The sequence below is a fragment of the Mauremys mutica genome, chromosome 1 (genome assembly GCF_020497125.1).
Source record: "Mauremys mutica isolate MM-2020 ecotype Southern chromosome 1, ASM2049712v1, whole genome shotgun sequence".
Taxonomy (NCBI): Eukaryota; Metazoa; Chordata; order Testudines; family Geoemydidae; genus Mauremys; species Mauremys mutica.
In genome coordinates, this window is record NC_059072.1 from 32,121,113 (window position 1) to 32,137,041 (window position 15,929).

General features: G+C 40.1%; 1 protein-coding gene across 1 annotated transcript in view; it reads left to right on the forward strand.

Moving 5' to 3' along the window:
- Nucleotides 1–7,326, forward strand: part of GRAMD4 (GRAM domain containing 4) — a 156,516-nt gene extending 149,190 nt beyond the window's left edge. Inside the window, exons 19-20 of the mRNA XM_044994841.1 lie at nt 468–536; nt 1,848–7,326. Coding sequence (XP_044850776.1) covers nt 468–536; nt 1,848–1,949 — 171 coding nt within the window. The 3' untranslated portion in view covers nt 1,950–7,326. The remainder of the gene's footprint in view (nt 1–467; nt 537–1,847) is intronic.
- Nucleotides 7,327–15,929: the final 8,603 nt, after the last annotated feature.

A 15,929-nucleotide genomic window follows, 5' to 3' on the forward strand; every position in this document is an offset into this window, starting at 1 on the left:
TCAAGTGGTCCACTCTTGCTACAGTACTTATGAAAGGCAGTGTACAGTACATAGTTTATTGGATTTTCAGTGTACTGCTTTTGCACGATGAGGATTCTTTAGCCCAATAGGAAGCTATGATTCCTGCCACTGTACCTCTGAGTTGTCACTTATCTATATTTCACTTTCATGAAAAGTTGTTAACTCCTTAATGCACTTCCCTTGGCAGACCTCCACCAGTGATCTTAGAACATGCCATACACAAACACATTAAGTACAAGGAAAACTTATTGCATTGGTATATTTGGCTTAAGTTAGGACCAATTTACCTATTTAATTTGGAAAATAATCTTTGCAGTTGTCTATAAGTAGGCATCTTTTAGGCAAGGGGTGGGTGGGAGGCTCCACAGTAGACGGGTTACATCACATTCTCTTTCATGCCCCTTTGTAATTGTTCAGCCTGTAAAATATCTGTTTGTTTTTTGTAGTACAAAGTGCTCTCTGTTCTCCCAGGATCAGGGATGGGTATTTCAGTATCAACACCGTCTACACAAAAAGTAAGTAGCCAGCTCTATCTGTAGTGCTGCACTGCACCCTCATGTGCTCAGGGTTCCTGTTCTGTTTTAAAAGCAACATAAATGCCCTCCATTTCTTTATAGCTTGTGATGGGGTGGTGTGTGTATGTATATATGTTTAAAATGTTTGCTCTCACTTTGTTTTATTTAGTTTAATATATTTTGGAAGCTGAGTGTATCTATTATATAGTATAGTTGACCTTCTCTGACTTGGTTCATTCAAGTGGAATCAAACAACTCTGTTTTAAAATGGATTTACTTCATCCCCTCACCTGTGGTGCCCACAGCTCTCTTACTCCAACCTTAAATTGACCATTTTCTTACCAACCTTCTTCATGGCAATCATAAGAGCTGTTAGTAACACTGCTGCAAACATGTTAGAAACTTGAGGCCACATTTTCTGTATGTAGTGCCTTGGGGTAATGGTGTCTGCAATGCACTCAAAGAGTAATATAATTGGGGTATTTTGAAGGCCAATGTGATTTTGACAGGTCCTCCAAAGTGTGGCTGAAATCCACCAAGTTTTCTACCTTCAGTCATGTGACTTTTCCAAGAACCTATGAACTAAAAATTGATGAGGGTTATGTAGTTTAATGAGCATTTCAGGGTTACAAAAAGCCACTCTAATAAGCAGGGAAATATTATTGAGCCTTGATAACTAATCAAACTAATAACTTGTAAAGAGGTTTCTTCTGATTCATATGCTAGTTAGTGTGCTGATCCTTCTACACCATGCCTGGGCATGCATTTGAAAATTATTTTTAAAGATAATTTTAATAGACAACTAATTACTCAGGATGTTTAAATTGGAAATACAGTGACCTGAAACTCCGTGCCACTGTGCCATTTTATAAATCATAAGACTACTTTAAAAGAGCTCTGTCTCTGGTTATCAAGAAGGCTTTATAGGTCCCAAGCAGTTGGAAAGTGAAATAGGACAATTGATATAGAACACCTGTGAACATTGATAGTTGTTAATCCAGTGCATTATCAGAGGAAAATGGGAGATGGAAATGGAATATGTGGGGGAGGTTTTCTTAGGAATTGAACACTGAACGGATTCTTAGACTTTTAGGAAAAAGCCCCTTTTAACGTCCATTCAGATCCCATTCATGTTTCACTGAACCAAAAAACCCCTAAAACTCTAATAAAGGCTTGTTAAAAAAGAAGGGGGAGAAGGGTGTTAATTTGAAAGAACCTGGTCAGACTTGTCTAAAGACTTCTCGAAATTTTCTGATTTCCTGTAGCCTATAATTTGGTTTGATTTTTTTTTCTTTCTTTTTTGTCCTGTAGCCATTGGTGTTTGGTGCCATGGTACACAGAGATGAAGCTTTTGAAACAATTTTCAACCAGTATATGAAAATAACCTCTGCAGCATCAAACAGCGAAAGCTAGTATCTTATCTTCAGAAGATCTAGAGGAGACTTTATTTTACAACTTGGTAGTGAAAAATTGAACATCCTCATCTATTTTGCAATAATTTTTCTTGTCATATGGTTTATATTCTATCTGTTACATGAATCAAGTGTATTTTATATATGCCTTCATGTTTGTTTTTAAGGTTTTTTTAAAAAACAGTGAAAGTGCTGTCATCACTATTAGCCTTGCACATTAAGCACTTTCACTGTTTATTTACTGACATTAAAAGCTAGGAAGATACTTGGAGAACTGACTAGATATCAGACAGACTGGAACAGATTCATCCCTTGGGTGTCTCCATTGATATCATCAGGGATTAATTTTGCCCACTGTCTGTTGTTTTTACATAAGTTGAAGCACATTACAATAGTCTGGTGTGTGTTTCTTGAGTACAAGCAGCTCTGAATTGGGTACTTTATGAAACCAGTATCAACACCTAGGAAATATCACTATTAGCTGGTAAGAATATTGATTTTAAGGCAATGTTTCTTGCTGATTTCTGTACTTTAAAGGAGTTTATTTTTGAACAGTTTGACCTGATTCAATTTTCCCTGCATACATAGTTTCAAATTCCTTGTACAGTGTATTCAGCATTACAAAGCAGAAGGAAATTTTTGGAACGTTATCTTCCTTTTCTGATCAACCAAAGTACAAGAGGAAGAAAAGAACTACTTGTTTTTTGAGGGCATCAAAACTTTGTTCATAAAATGTTAGGCAACTTATATTTGTATTCCTATTGATATTTGTCATGGAAGGGCTCAATAATTGTACTTGTACACGTAGTGTAGCAAGATGCACGTACGTTCATGCAAAAAAGACTAACTGGGCATCTTTTTGTGATGCGGGGGGAGTTGGGAATAATTACACCCAAGCAAAACTTGAGATCAGCTTTGTATGTTATATGTTCATTTATATTTGGGATTGTGGGGGTGGGGAGGGTTTGTGAGAGTCCCTTGTAACAGAAATGTCAGGATAATGTAACAAATGAAAGCATTATTTCCAGAAGAAATTATTCTATTTTGATCTTTCTTTCTTTCTTCAGTTTTTCCAACAATAGAACCTGACTTTGCCAAATGGAGCAGTGACACTGTGCCCACCTTCTCCATAGCTTCTCTATTGAGGGGCAACGCATATAATAACATTGGTCTTACTTGAAATTTTGAAAATTTGCATAAGTCATGTAATATTAAACCCATCTGAGAGTTTAGGATTTCATTTGCATTCTCCTAAAGGCACAGCAGAATGTATACTAACCCCCCAATATATTGTCTCCCTACTGCATCTTTTGAGTTTAGTAGTATTTTTCTTGCACAAACTTTCCCATAAAACCGATCAAGAAGATAATTCTGTTAGCCTATCTAAAAATACACTTCTTAGCCATATGTTTTCTAGTTAAACAAGTTTTATGGGACATCATGACTCGGAAGATCTTTAAACAAACTCCAGGTTTACATTCAGTTAAGCATAACAACAATACAAAGATCCAGGGGAAAATGGCATTCTGAAACTGTAGAAACCTATTTCAAAGTGGCAGTGGAGATAATTAATTTTAATATTAATATGAATATTTAATGACAGTATTTCTCCATATTGTATTTAAAGTTCATGTGCATTGGGGCTCACACAACTGAATATTTAAGGCACAAAGTTGTTCATGCTAAAGCTCTGTGCTGTAGACATAAGTGTATAAATATGTAGCACAATCCATCTTAAAGAATTTAAAATTAATATCCATGCACTGAGTTCAGGAAATCACTTAATCATGTATTCAAATGTCCGGAATAGTTATGGACTTCAGCACATGCTTAAATACAGTACAAAGAGGGATGTTTTCCTGAACCAGGCCTTGAATGTTTACAATATAATTTAAATTGGTAGGAGATCCAATTACCCACTATATAACAAGGATGTTAACCAAATACCATTTTGAAGCTACTTTCGTTTGGCAAATAGATATTCATTTTGCATATACAGGCTTTATATTAAGTAAAACTATTACTTTTAATTTTGCAATTTTTTTTTAAAAAGCAGTTTGATTTAAAGAGAAGAAATGGTCATTTATCCAACAGCAATTTATTATATAATTAGACTTTTCTAAAGCCTCCTTTAAGCATCAAAGTGGCAGATGAATTACAGTAAGTGGCAAATAAATAAGCATTAATATAGCTTAATGTTATGTACAACTTAGTCATATTCATAGTTCATTCAGTTTGTCTTAAAATCCCTTGGGTGTTTGTGAGGTTGTCATTTTTTGAAGAAACAGAAGATTATATTTTTTACAGAGCAAGTGGTTTTTCTTATTTTTGTATCATTTTCAAATGTAATTTTTACCTTCACTCTGGTCATAAGGCACTGGTTTCAGTGTAATTACCGGTAACTGCACTTATTACCTCCTCCTCCCACTGACTGACTGTAGTATGTGATATTGTCCTATATTCTGGTTCCTGAAAGCCTAAAATATTGTTGAGTTGATGATGCCAGGACAGCTAACAAGACTTATTTTTAAAGAAGTAGTAAATCATTTGCCATCTTCCCAGACTTAGAATGCTCCTACAGAAAATACACTTTAGTTTGGTCAACAAAGATAACCGTCCTACTAACGCTAATTTGTCATTCAAAATTAATCTGCACTTTAACAATGTATTTTTTAAAAAATTGTTAATGCAGTAAACTTATTGCAAACTACAATGCAACATTGGTTCATTCTGATAAAAATAAAATGAACTGGATTTTTTAAAGAGTAAAATGTGTAATATAACTGATTAAACATTCACGTATATATTTTGCAAAGTTCACTTTACATTAGGTTACAAGAATTACTGCAAATTAACTACTCTCATGTTACATAATTAAAGGCACTAAACAATAACTTCAGTGTGCTTACTTGTGAGTATTGCTACACCTTTGTTTCTCCTGAGTCCTGAAATGCTGGGAGGCAGTGGGCAGTTACATAATTTAGTTGTGTAATTACACTGAAGTTAATAATTTAAAATTTACCTTCCTACATACAATTTGCAGTATAGCCTTCTTTTTGATTCAAGGTTGAGTGGTGCCACTTAATGTAAAGTGTTACTTTCTGACAGCAAAAAGTGATGTTTTTGCCATACTATTGTTCATTTGCTGTCATTTGTTGTAATTCTGTTGATGTATATGGTTTATTGTTGGATCATTCACATTTAATTGGTTTAACTTCTTTCCTAGAAGTGTAGTGGTTAGTTTGAGTTCCTTTCAAGAAAAAAAAGGGAGATGAAAACTTACCACATTTATTACTCATCAGTGACCATTTAAATACAAATTCCTGACGAAAAGTTTAAATACAACATCATGTTTTTCTGTACTTTGTCACTCTTGTGAGGTCACTTATAAGTGGCAATGTTGCACAAAAAAGCCAGCAGCAAAACCTTATTACTGTCCATGCAGACCAAGAGAGAAGATATTTCACGCTAGAGTGAAGAGGGGAATGTGTGTGCTTTTTTTTTCTTTTCTTTTTTTTGTGGGGGGAGGGCAACTTAAACTCCTACAAAGAAAACTGGTAGTTTTTATTGAATTCTGTAAATTTTGGCTGATATTTAATTTCTATTACTAATCATTGAAATAGAATGGATGTTAAAATAGTTTTTATGTCTGAAGTTTGTCTATTTTGAAGTTGTAAATAATTATGCATTGGCAGTGTAACTTTTGTTCAACAAAAGACTTATACTGTATGAAGAATTGAAATAATGAAACAATTTTCCCTGTACATTTTTTAAGAATCTTGTTTGTTTAAAAAAAGTATTGTATAAATTATAATTTTTATTTAAATAAACTGAAAAATGCTTTGTGCTAACAGGTATGTTTTTAACAACTTTTCATCCTTCAGATAGTGCGAGCATAGTCTTTCTTGATTTCCACAGACTGAGGTTAGTAAAAATTATTTTTTTGGTATGTTTATAACCCCATCAAGAAGATCAAATAGGTAGCAGGCTTTTATAAATAGCAGTATTATGAGCTGTTGCTTGAATTTTTATATCTACAAACCGTTATTGAATTAGCTCATTTAGCTTGTTTGAGATTAAGAAAAAATATTTTTCTGTCTTCTCTCTGTTCAGATTTTTTCAATACAAATTCTTTTTGCAGTGGTGGCCCTTAACATTTTCTGGTTTTATCTAAGATAAATGTGCTTACCTGGGAATATGATGTATTCCGTTCTGCATGCCTGTATTTACTGTAAGAAATACCATGAATGTTACATATAAACTTGGCAAGAGTTCACAGCCCACCCACTGTAACTATCTATTAGATGCACGTTTGTTTTTTAAAAAGTATGGTCATTCAAAATGTTTTATCAAACACAACATGGGCAATTTTTTAAAAACTTTGCTAAACATTTGAAGTATCTACATTATATTGCATTTAACACAAATGAATGTGGATGAGGAATAAATATTACCCATACATAATACAAATATCCCAAGTTTCTGGAAAGTCACCGCCCCTTTCCTCTTCTTCCCCCACCCGCAAAAAGTCTGTTCACAAAATAAGTGGGGAAGAGAGTAATTTTCCTGTTCTGATCCTTTATTAAGGGCTAAGTTCCTGTCCCTCACTATAATCATATTAGCTGGATTTTTCCCAGGAGAGTTCCACAGGGCATAGGGGAGATAGGAAGAATTCCACTTCCAGGTCAGGTTGTGCCATGGGCTGCAGTTACCCACCTATGGACACCCTGTGTAAGGGATGGGGGGGTGGGGCAGTAGGAAATCCCATAATCACTGATCCAGTGGCCACTCCTGCACCTGATTCACCCCTCTGCACTGCTGTGGCTGAAGCCTCCAACAGAGCATGCTTCTAGTGTCCATAGTGTTGAGAGATTTTGCACAGGTCACTACATCCTGAGCCTCTTGTGCACCAGCACTGCACCAGTTGCATGGCCTGTTGGAGTACACACGCCCCTGCCGCCAATTGATTGGTTTAGAAATACAAAACCAGAGGTTTAAGACTTCACAGATTAACTAGTCCAGCCATGTTGCTGCGCCACAACCGTGCTTCTCATGCATTTCACTCCATTGTGATTTTTCTTTTAAATGAGTACATGTTGCTTCCCTTATTCTGACACGTTCTTATTCTAATTCTAATAAAACAGCTGGCAATTTCCTCACTGAAATTTGTCAGTTCTAAAAAATTTTCTTTGCCCATGCTCATGTCCCTTTTGTGTGTGTTTCCATGAATGTTTGTGCAAAATTAGTTTTATTTGTACCAGTGCTCAGAAAGTGAATTCTAATCTGCATGCCTGGTCTGAGGCATGCATACTTAAATGCTTGAAGCAAACAAATGTTGATGGACATGTTCAGAATTTGAATTTCCAGTAGCAAGCTACTGAGTAAACAAAACTTGTGATTCTCAAACTTTCCTAAAATAAAATTGTGATTGTTCTGACAGTCTGTGAAAGTGATTAAATTCATTAAATGAACTGTTTATTATAGGTTATTCACACAACTCTAACTGAGCTGGGAAGAAAGCAAGTGTGCCAGCTCTTACTTGTACAGCATCATAAATGTGTTCCGTTTTTCAAATTAGGAAATAGGTATCCTGTGGTGCAGCATCCTGTAGGCTTCATGGGAACCTTCATGGCATTTGCATTAGTTTACACCAGAGTTGAATTTGGCTCTGTTACTTTAAAACGACCTCTAGAGCCAGATGTGGCAGTCTGGTTGACAATAACAGCATCTTCACCAGGGATCTTTATGACGCACTAACACTCTGCTAACTAATCATAAAGCTATCTAAAATAGTTTGTCAGCAGGCCACCGGTTCCTTTAAGAGATTCAAATGTCTTTCCTACATTATAAACAAACTACTAAAGTTGTAAGTGATTCCATCTGTCTTCTGAATCACAGAAGTAGGGCATTTTCCAGTGAACAATCCCCCATAGCAACAGTATCCACAACTCAGTTGCTGGCAGCCTTTTAAGTGCACGTGCACTTAAGATGTCTTAGGGAGACAGTTATTCTCAACATGTAGGTTTGAGAATATAAAGATTTATTTAAAGCTGGATTTACTCTGTATTTGAATGATATGTGTTGGAGGCTTCTCTCTCTTTGGACATTTATAGATATCTAAACCCTTCTTATTTGGTTACATGTTCTTTACCTCTGTGCTATTGAGTTTACAATCAAGTCAGTGGTAAGTGCCTCTATTTGGGATTTAAATAAAGGGTGCAATATTCCTTTTGTTTCTCCACTTTTCTTGCCAGCTTCTAGGGGAAAACTGACCATATGTAGCATTACTTTATTTCAGCCTGCCTCTTTCTATACCCTTTCTTCTCTACCGGTTACTGATCCTGAGGTGTTTTGCTTGCCACTGGGCCTCTGGGGTTCACCCACTTCTCTTGCACTGGCTCTTATTTCTCCCTGTCATCTGCTCCTTCTGGCTCCAGCCTTCAGTGTATACTGGAGTGCCCTTCATTCAAACCCCTTGACCTCCCTTTTTTCCCAGTTATCCCTTTCTCTGTGATTTCCCCCCCTCTATATTTTGGTTTTGGGTGACCTCATCTGCATCACATGCATCCGACGAAGTGGGTATTCACCCACGAAAGCTCATGCTCCAATACGTCTGTTAGTCTATAAGGTACCACAGGACTCTTTGCTGCTTTTACAGATCCAGACTAACACGGCTACCCCTCTGATACTCATCTGTTTACATAATTCACCTGCTATCTGCATGTTTAAGTGAAAAATTTCTCACTCCATCCTGATATATCTCCACTGTCATTGGCACATTGTCATGGATGGCCTGGTGCAAGCTCAAACTCAATGTGGCTAAAGAGAAGTGGCTTTTTTGTCTTCCCATGTTCTCTTCACTACTCTTTATTAATGTGGATACTACAACCATTGTCAAAGTCACCCCTGCTCATCTTTGACTGCCTTTTTTCTCCCTTCACATCCGAATAAGTTTTGGTGATCTTCACAACATCTAAACAATCCAGACCTTCCTGCCCTGCCAGCTAAAATAAGTGTGCACAACCTAATCATTTCATGCTTCAGTTATTGCAACCTCCTCTTTTCTGGCCTCCATATCAGCGCCTCCAGATTGTACAAATCATAGCTTCTAAAATTATCTTCCTTGCCCTGTCAGCATCATGCCTTCTATAGATCTTTCCACTGGATCAGATTTGCTCATCATATCAAGTTTAAACTTTTCACTCTTGCCTTCAAGTTCCTGCACAACTTGGGTTTAACTGAGGTCAGTTAACATTATGTACACTCTTTCCAGCGCAGACAGAGAAACTGTTTTACAAGACCTTCCATACAAATGCAATCTCTAGCTTCATCCAGCAGAACATGTGCTTGTAGAAGGGGGAAAAAACTAGAGCACGCTGGATATTGCAAGATGATGTTTGGGAACATTTGTTTGAATTCCAAATAACTGTCCAGCTGTCTTTGTCCAACCCTCTGAACTCTGTCCCATTTGTGAACATTCAGGGTGGGACTGTTCAGTGCCAACTTAACTCTGCTCTCGGAGGGAAGTTAAGCGGATACTGAGTGCTTTGGAAAATCCCACCTTAGATCTTAGTTCAGGTGAATGTAGCAAGAATGATTGCTATTTGCATAAATACCTGTTTGCATGGAAACAAGTATATACACTGGTCCCTACTCATCATTAATTACTCTCCTGTGTAAAAAGTCATCCAGTTTGCAGAAGATTTGTAAACAGAAAAAAAGGGCTAAATTTGCAATAAATATTTGCAAAGAATAATTCAGCCAGGTATAGGAAAAAAGATTGATTTTTAAGGAACACATGCTATTTTAATTGATATTTGTGAGTATTCTGCTAGAAACTGGTTTTTGTGTTGTTGAAATGTGGACCAATGGCAAAATACTGAAAAATTTCTAGGGTAAATTTTCAATATAAATGGGATACACGGTAGTAGCTGTAATTGCTGTTCACTTAAAGATGCATGGAATCACATGAGCTAATTTTCAACTGTACATTTTTTCAATTTTTTGCAAGAAAAGCCAATTGCTCAAATACTTAGGGGCATCTTCTACTGCTCCAGCTGATTAAAAGCCCCTATCTTTTTAATTACAATATTGAGAGAGAAGGTTGCAAATCACTGAGATTTTTCTCTTTAGAGTTTCCTGTGTGTTTGTTCCAGCTCCAGCTAAAGTCTCACATATCGAGCAGAGCTGCAGGAACTGAGCAAACTTTACCCGTCTATCTGCAAGGGTTTGTTGGGGCATCTACACCCAATGGCAGGGTAACATTTCACCTGCTCCTCTCTCAAGGCTCCCTCTGGTGGTGCCCAGCAAATATGGAGCAAGGAGGTGGCAGAGCAGCTAGTTACCTAAGGGCTTTGCAATCAAGAGAGGGAAAGGTGAAAGGGCTCCAAAGGGCACCAGCTGGAGGAAGCATAGGAGCTCTCCTTTGAGTCCCTGTTGCTCCCCCATTCTGTCCTACCTGTTTCCTCTTGGAGGGCCTGTTCCCTGCTGGGACTTGCAGGCCACTGGCATGTCAGTTTGGAACAGTCTTTCTACACCAGGAGAAGCTGTGTGCATAGAAACCAGCTCATCCATCTTCGAACCCTGTCAAGGGAAAGACCACTCTAGTGTTATGTACGTTATGGTGTTTGCATGCAGATGGGGCAGGTATTTTATTAGCTCTGGGCAGTATTGCCACACCCAGGAGGAGTTAAAACTCAGGACTCCAAAGTCATGAGACTGAAAAACAAAATAGGGATTTGAGTAGTTTTTTTCACCTCCCCTTCCTGGCGTCGGGGTGTGTGGGAGAGAGAGACAGACACAATTACAGGTTGAAATCGCATTCAGAATGTGCATGCACAGACATGTGATTGTGCTCTCCAACTCCCTCCCATTGCCTAATCCTCCCGACTTGCAGCCTCTTGCAGCCCCCGCTCTCTTCCCCAGCGTCTCCTGGCTGCCCCCACTCCTCCGGTTCCCTACTCCATCAACACCCAATGCAGGCTCCAGCAGCCTCTTGCTCCCCCAGCTCCCACCTCACTGCAGGCTCCACACCTTTTCCCCTGGATTCCTACTTCCATTAGCCCACAGTGGTGGGAGGTTAGGCTGAGATTGCAGCGGAGTTTCCTGTTCCCCCTCAGAGCACACAAGGATGCCCTGATATTGGAGGCAGAGGCTATGGCTGCCTGAAGCACAAGCAGCCTCCAGCAGCCAAAAGGGGGAATCTGCAAGCAAAATTCCTGAGGTGACTGTTTTATCACTAGAGCCTCAACAGTTAACCCGATGTGTTGACAGTGCAAGTGCTGGCAATGCAGTTAGGATTCTAGCATTCCATTAAAGTGTGTCTGTATGAAATAATGGGCTCTAGCACACGTAGGGTGACCAGATGTCCTGATTTTATAGGGACAGTCCCGATATTTGGGGCTTTTTCTTATATAGGCTGCTATTACCCCCCACTCCCGTCCCGATTTTTCACACTTGCTATCTGGTCACCCTAAGCACATGGGTAGGTGGCACCCGAGTGGCAGTGTTGATAAAAGTCAGGGCAGGATGGCTCCCCAGCCTTAGAAATGATTTTGGTGAACCTGGGCTTTCGCAGGTGCCCAGAGGAAACCCACGCATATGAATGTTCTCCCACTCTTAAATTAATTATTTCCAGGGCTGCTGTGTTGCATGGCCTGTAAAATTCTTAAGCAAACTTTAAAGGATCAAGCTTGGATTTGCGTGAGTTGGCAGTAGGTGCAAATTCAGCGCTGCCAGCCTGCATCAGAAGAAAGTTAATGGAAGCTTTGCCTTCCTCAACCTTCCAGTCTTTCTGGTTCTCTTCTATCGTCTTTACAAAGTGGAGGAGGCTTGAGCTATGGAGAAGGGCACTAGCCTGAAAGAGGCTGAAGCATGAAATATTTTGCTACAATGGATGCAGTCTAAAATGTTATGTTTGTCCGTCTGAAGTGCAATGGCTTTGGAAGTCACGTAGGGATTTTGGGCTTATGTCTGCTATTGAAATAGTGCCTTTAAAATATTTCTCCATGTTTGAAATGTTATGACTGAATTTAAATGTGGTTTACAGGAAGACAGTTTTACAGTAGGTGTGAAAGCTGGTTTCATATGAGTTGCTTTACATTAAGCTATTTATATTTTGCTGTAATTGGAATGCTTAGATGCATCCTATCGGCTGTATATTATAATTATTGGATGCTGATAACATTTTCCCCACTGACCATCACACAAAACTATAATGATCATGTTTTGGCCGCCTGTATGTGTTCACAACTACTCAGAAATTAAGGCTATTTTTTTTTATTGGTGACAAGGAGTTACTCAGCTCGAATTGAACAAGAATGTTTTGCATTCCTGTCAGCGTTTTTTACTGCAGTAATCTCATTACATTGTTCACACAGATCAGCTGCTGGGCAGGACTATACTCTCTCAACTGAAATAATTTTAAGGTATGTAAGCAAAGTAACAGCACTCTGAAGTGTGGGAAACCACGTGATAAACAGCTCTGGGTCAGAGCTCCATTTTATCAGACATTGCTTAATTCAGGCACAGTGTTGCCAGCTCATATGATTTTATTGAGGCTTGTGATTTGGTGTGGGTCTTCTATCGCCAGCTCCTGTAGTCATGGGAGTACATGACAATATTATGTTTCACTTAAAATAAATGTTTCCAACCCTCAAGACCGCAGAGGAAAAACTTGAAACTTAAGAGTTCAAACAGCAGAAGGCACATAAAATGAAACATGGCCAATGTGTGCTTTAAAAACCATTTTAAAGAGAAATGAACCTGATGGCTGATGTGATTGCAGAGCAATTGGCCATTATCTTTGAAAATGGGTGGTGATCAGGGGAGGTCCTGGACGATTGGAAAAAGGGAAATATAGTGCCCATCTTTAAAAAAGGGAAGAAGGAGAATCCCGGGAACTACAGACTAGTCAGCCTTGCCTCAGTCCCTGGAAAAATCATGGAGCAGGTCCTCAAGGAATCCATTTTGAAGGAGGAGAGGAAGGTGATTAGGAAGTCAACATGGATTCACCAAGGGAAATCATGCCTGACCAACCTGATTGCCTTCTATGATGAGATAACTGGCTCAGTTGATATGGGGAAAGGGGTGGACATGATATACCTTGACTTTAGCAAAGCTTTTGATAGTCTCCCACAGTATTCTTGCCCACAAGTTAAAGTAGTATGGATTGGATGAATGGACTATAAGGTGGATAGAAAGCTGGTTAGATCGTCAGGCTCAATGGGCAGCTCAGGCAGCCCCTGGGCCAGCCACATTGGCCGCTGCTGGGGCAGTCTTGGGCTACTGCGCCCCCCTCCCCACAGCAGCAGCAGTAGTTTGAGTGTGGGAGGAAGCTCAGGGCTGGGGCAGGGGGTTAGGGTGCGGGGGAGGGGCTTCCCGGAAGCGGCCAGCATGTCCCTGCAGCTCCTAGGCGGAGGGCCCAGGGGACTGCATGCTGCCCCAGCCTTCAGGCACTGCCCCCTGCAGCTCCCATTGGCTGCAGTTCCTGGCCAATCGGAACTTCGGAGCCGGCGCTTGTGGTGGGGGCAGTGCATGGAGCCCCTTGGCCTACCCTCCCCCTAGGAGCTGCAGGGACATGCTGGGCACTTCTGGGGAGCTGGTAGGGAGCCTGCCAACCATCTTCCCCCCAGCACGAGCGGGAGTCCAGGGCCATGTGCCATCACCCCCTCCCCCCAGGACTCGCAGCACACACCCCTCCCCAGGCCACTCCTCCATAGCACCAATGGCCCCCTGGCCCAAGTTTTAGTTAGGGGTATATAGTATAAGTCATGGACAGATCGCGGGCCATGAATTTTTGTTTACTGCCCATGACCTGTCCATGACTTTTACTAAAAATACTCATGACTAAAATGTAGCCTTAGTCATGTCCCATCAAAGATAGTGTCTCTTCATTTCTTCCTTGTTTTTGTGTGGCTTTGCAAGTCCAAGTGTTAGAAATCTTCATTAGTATGTGTAGCCCAGCTCTCAAAACTAAAAGGATTTGTGTTACAACATTTTTGGATTAGCTCCAGTATTCCCTTTCTCCAGATGTCCAATCTTAGTTTCCTTCTCCTAATTTGCATGGGCAAAGATATAGCAACTAGATACTATAGTGACTATTGCTATAACTACAACTTAAATAGATTGCTTAGCCCCTTTGGAAAACAGCCGTGAGCTGGTCTGCAAGCAGATGGCATTTCAACCCTCTTCCTGACACAATACATATAAACTGCAGATGAGATGAGCCAAATCTATCCCCTTCCTCGGGTTTTCCTTTTGTTGTTAAATTGAGGTTGGTTTGTTGTAATTTAAGTTAAGGTTTTCCTTGAGTAGCACCAGAGCCTCAGACAGAACTCAGACTCTTTTTTAATCGTGAACGTAGCCAGTGGTGCAGGTAAAAATCACTTCTTGCTGGTACTGCACTCATGGGAAGGACACAAGGGGGGGCACATGACCTCCCCATGTGACTCCTTCCCCCCCCAGCCCAGGGCCCCCACGCTCTCCCCATCCCCTCCGACACTCCCCTTACCTGTCTAAAATTTTAAACTGCATCTGTTAAACAGGTGCAGTTGTAAAATGATGATTTGGGCCCCTGGTGCCACCTGTACTTCCAGGTGCTACTGTGGATCCAGCAGCACCCCAAATTGAAAACTTCTTGAAGGAAGGAAGGATAGGAGGGACAATCACCCCACTTTCCCTTAACACACTATCAGTGCCTCCCTTATGTCCAAACTAAGCTTCTGCCAACTTGCCTTTATCTAAGTATTGCTCTCCGCCAGGCACTAGGAAAGCGAAGATGCTGCGCCATCTTGGTTTGATGGAAAAGAGGCATGGAACTGTGTGTGCCATCTACATCTTGATAGAACTACAGCCCAAATTATTTTATTATCATCTTCAACATGACATACAGGAGGGGCAATCAAAATTAGTCTGGCAGAACATGCATGAGAACTGCCTCTGGACAGATAAGCAATTGATCAAAATCACATTCTCTGATCTCTTGGGGCCAAATCCTGTTCCCATTGAAATCAAAGGAGTTTTGCTGTTGAGTTCAATGAGAACAGGCTTTGACATTTGGAGAGGAAAGAACAAAACCACTCAAGCAAGGGCTGTGCTGCTTATACCCCAGGTATCATAGGCTGCTGACTCGTGTGAGAAAGTCAGCAGACATCTGATCTTTGTCCATTGCAAAGGAGAAATCAGCTATAAATGAGGCTAGAACAGTGTCTGTACCATATCCAACTCATAAGTCCATCTGCAAAGGATCAAGGAAATATGAAAGCTCCAGATTACCTTAAAGTCCTCAGTCCCTTGGTTAGAATGCTCCCATTAGTGTATGTTCATAGTCCAGAGGCTGGAGCAGGAAAGAGGCAAAATGGAGATGTTTCCAGGCCAGGGCCTTTTAGCTTCTGCCAAGTGCTAAGTAAAGCAAAAGCTGTTCTCACTGTAAAAGATGGTGTTTGAAGTCACATGTCCTCCACCCCCACCCATATTGTAGTTAGAACATTCACAAAAAGTCCATTAAGTGTAGGCAGGCGTTTTCCAGGGTCCATTGTGAGCTAAGTGTTCCTTAATGGGCCATTCAACTTGACTTGTCCCTTCATGTGCTGGCTAAATAGCTTGTGGGTGTTACCACAGGACCAAACGTGTAGTAAACAGAGCTAATATTCATACCTTCAGATACCAAGATGAATATACATGCATAGAAACAGCATAATCATAAGTACCAGCTATTTCACGTATGTGACTATTCCCAAAAGAGATTCTGAAAAAATCACACCACATACCTGAGACGCAATGTGCCATGCCCCACTGGAGTTTTATCTGTTATGTAACAACAGAGATGGAGCCAGTGACATGACTCTGTTTAGCCTAAAAGGGCAAGATTAATTTTTAGCTGTTTAGGTGACTGCACCTTCAGTCAGTAAGGACATACTGGCTGGCACACATTCAGGTTAATGGGCTTCAGTGTTCCTTTGCAGTTACCAGGTTTATGAAC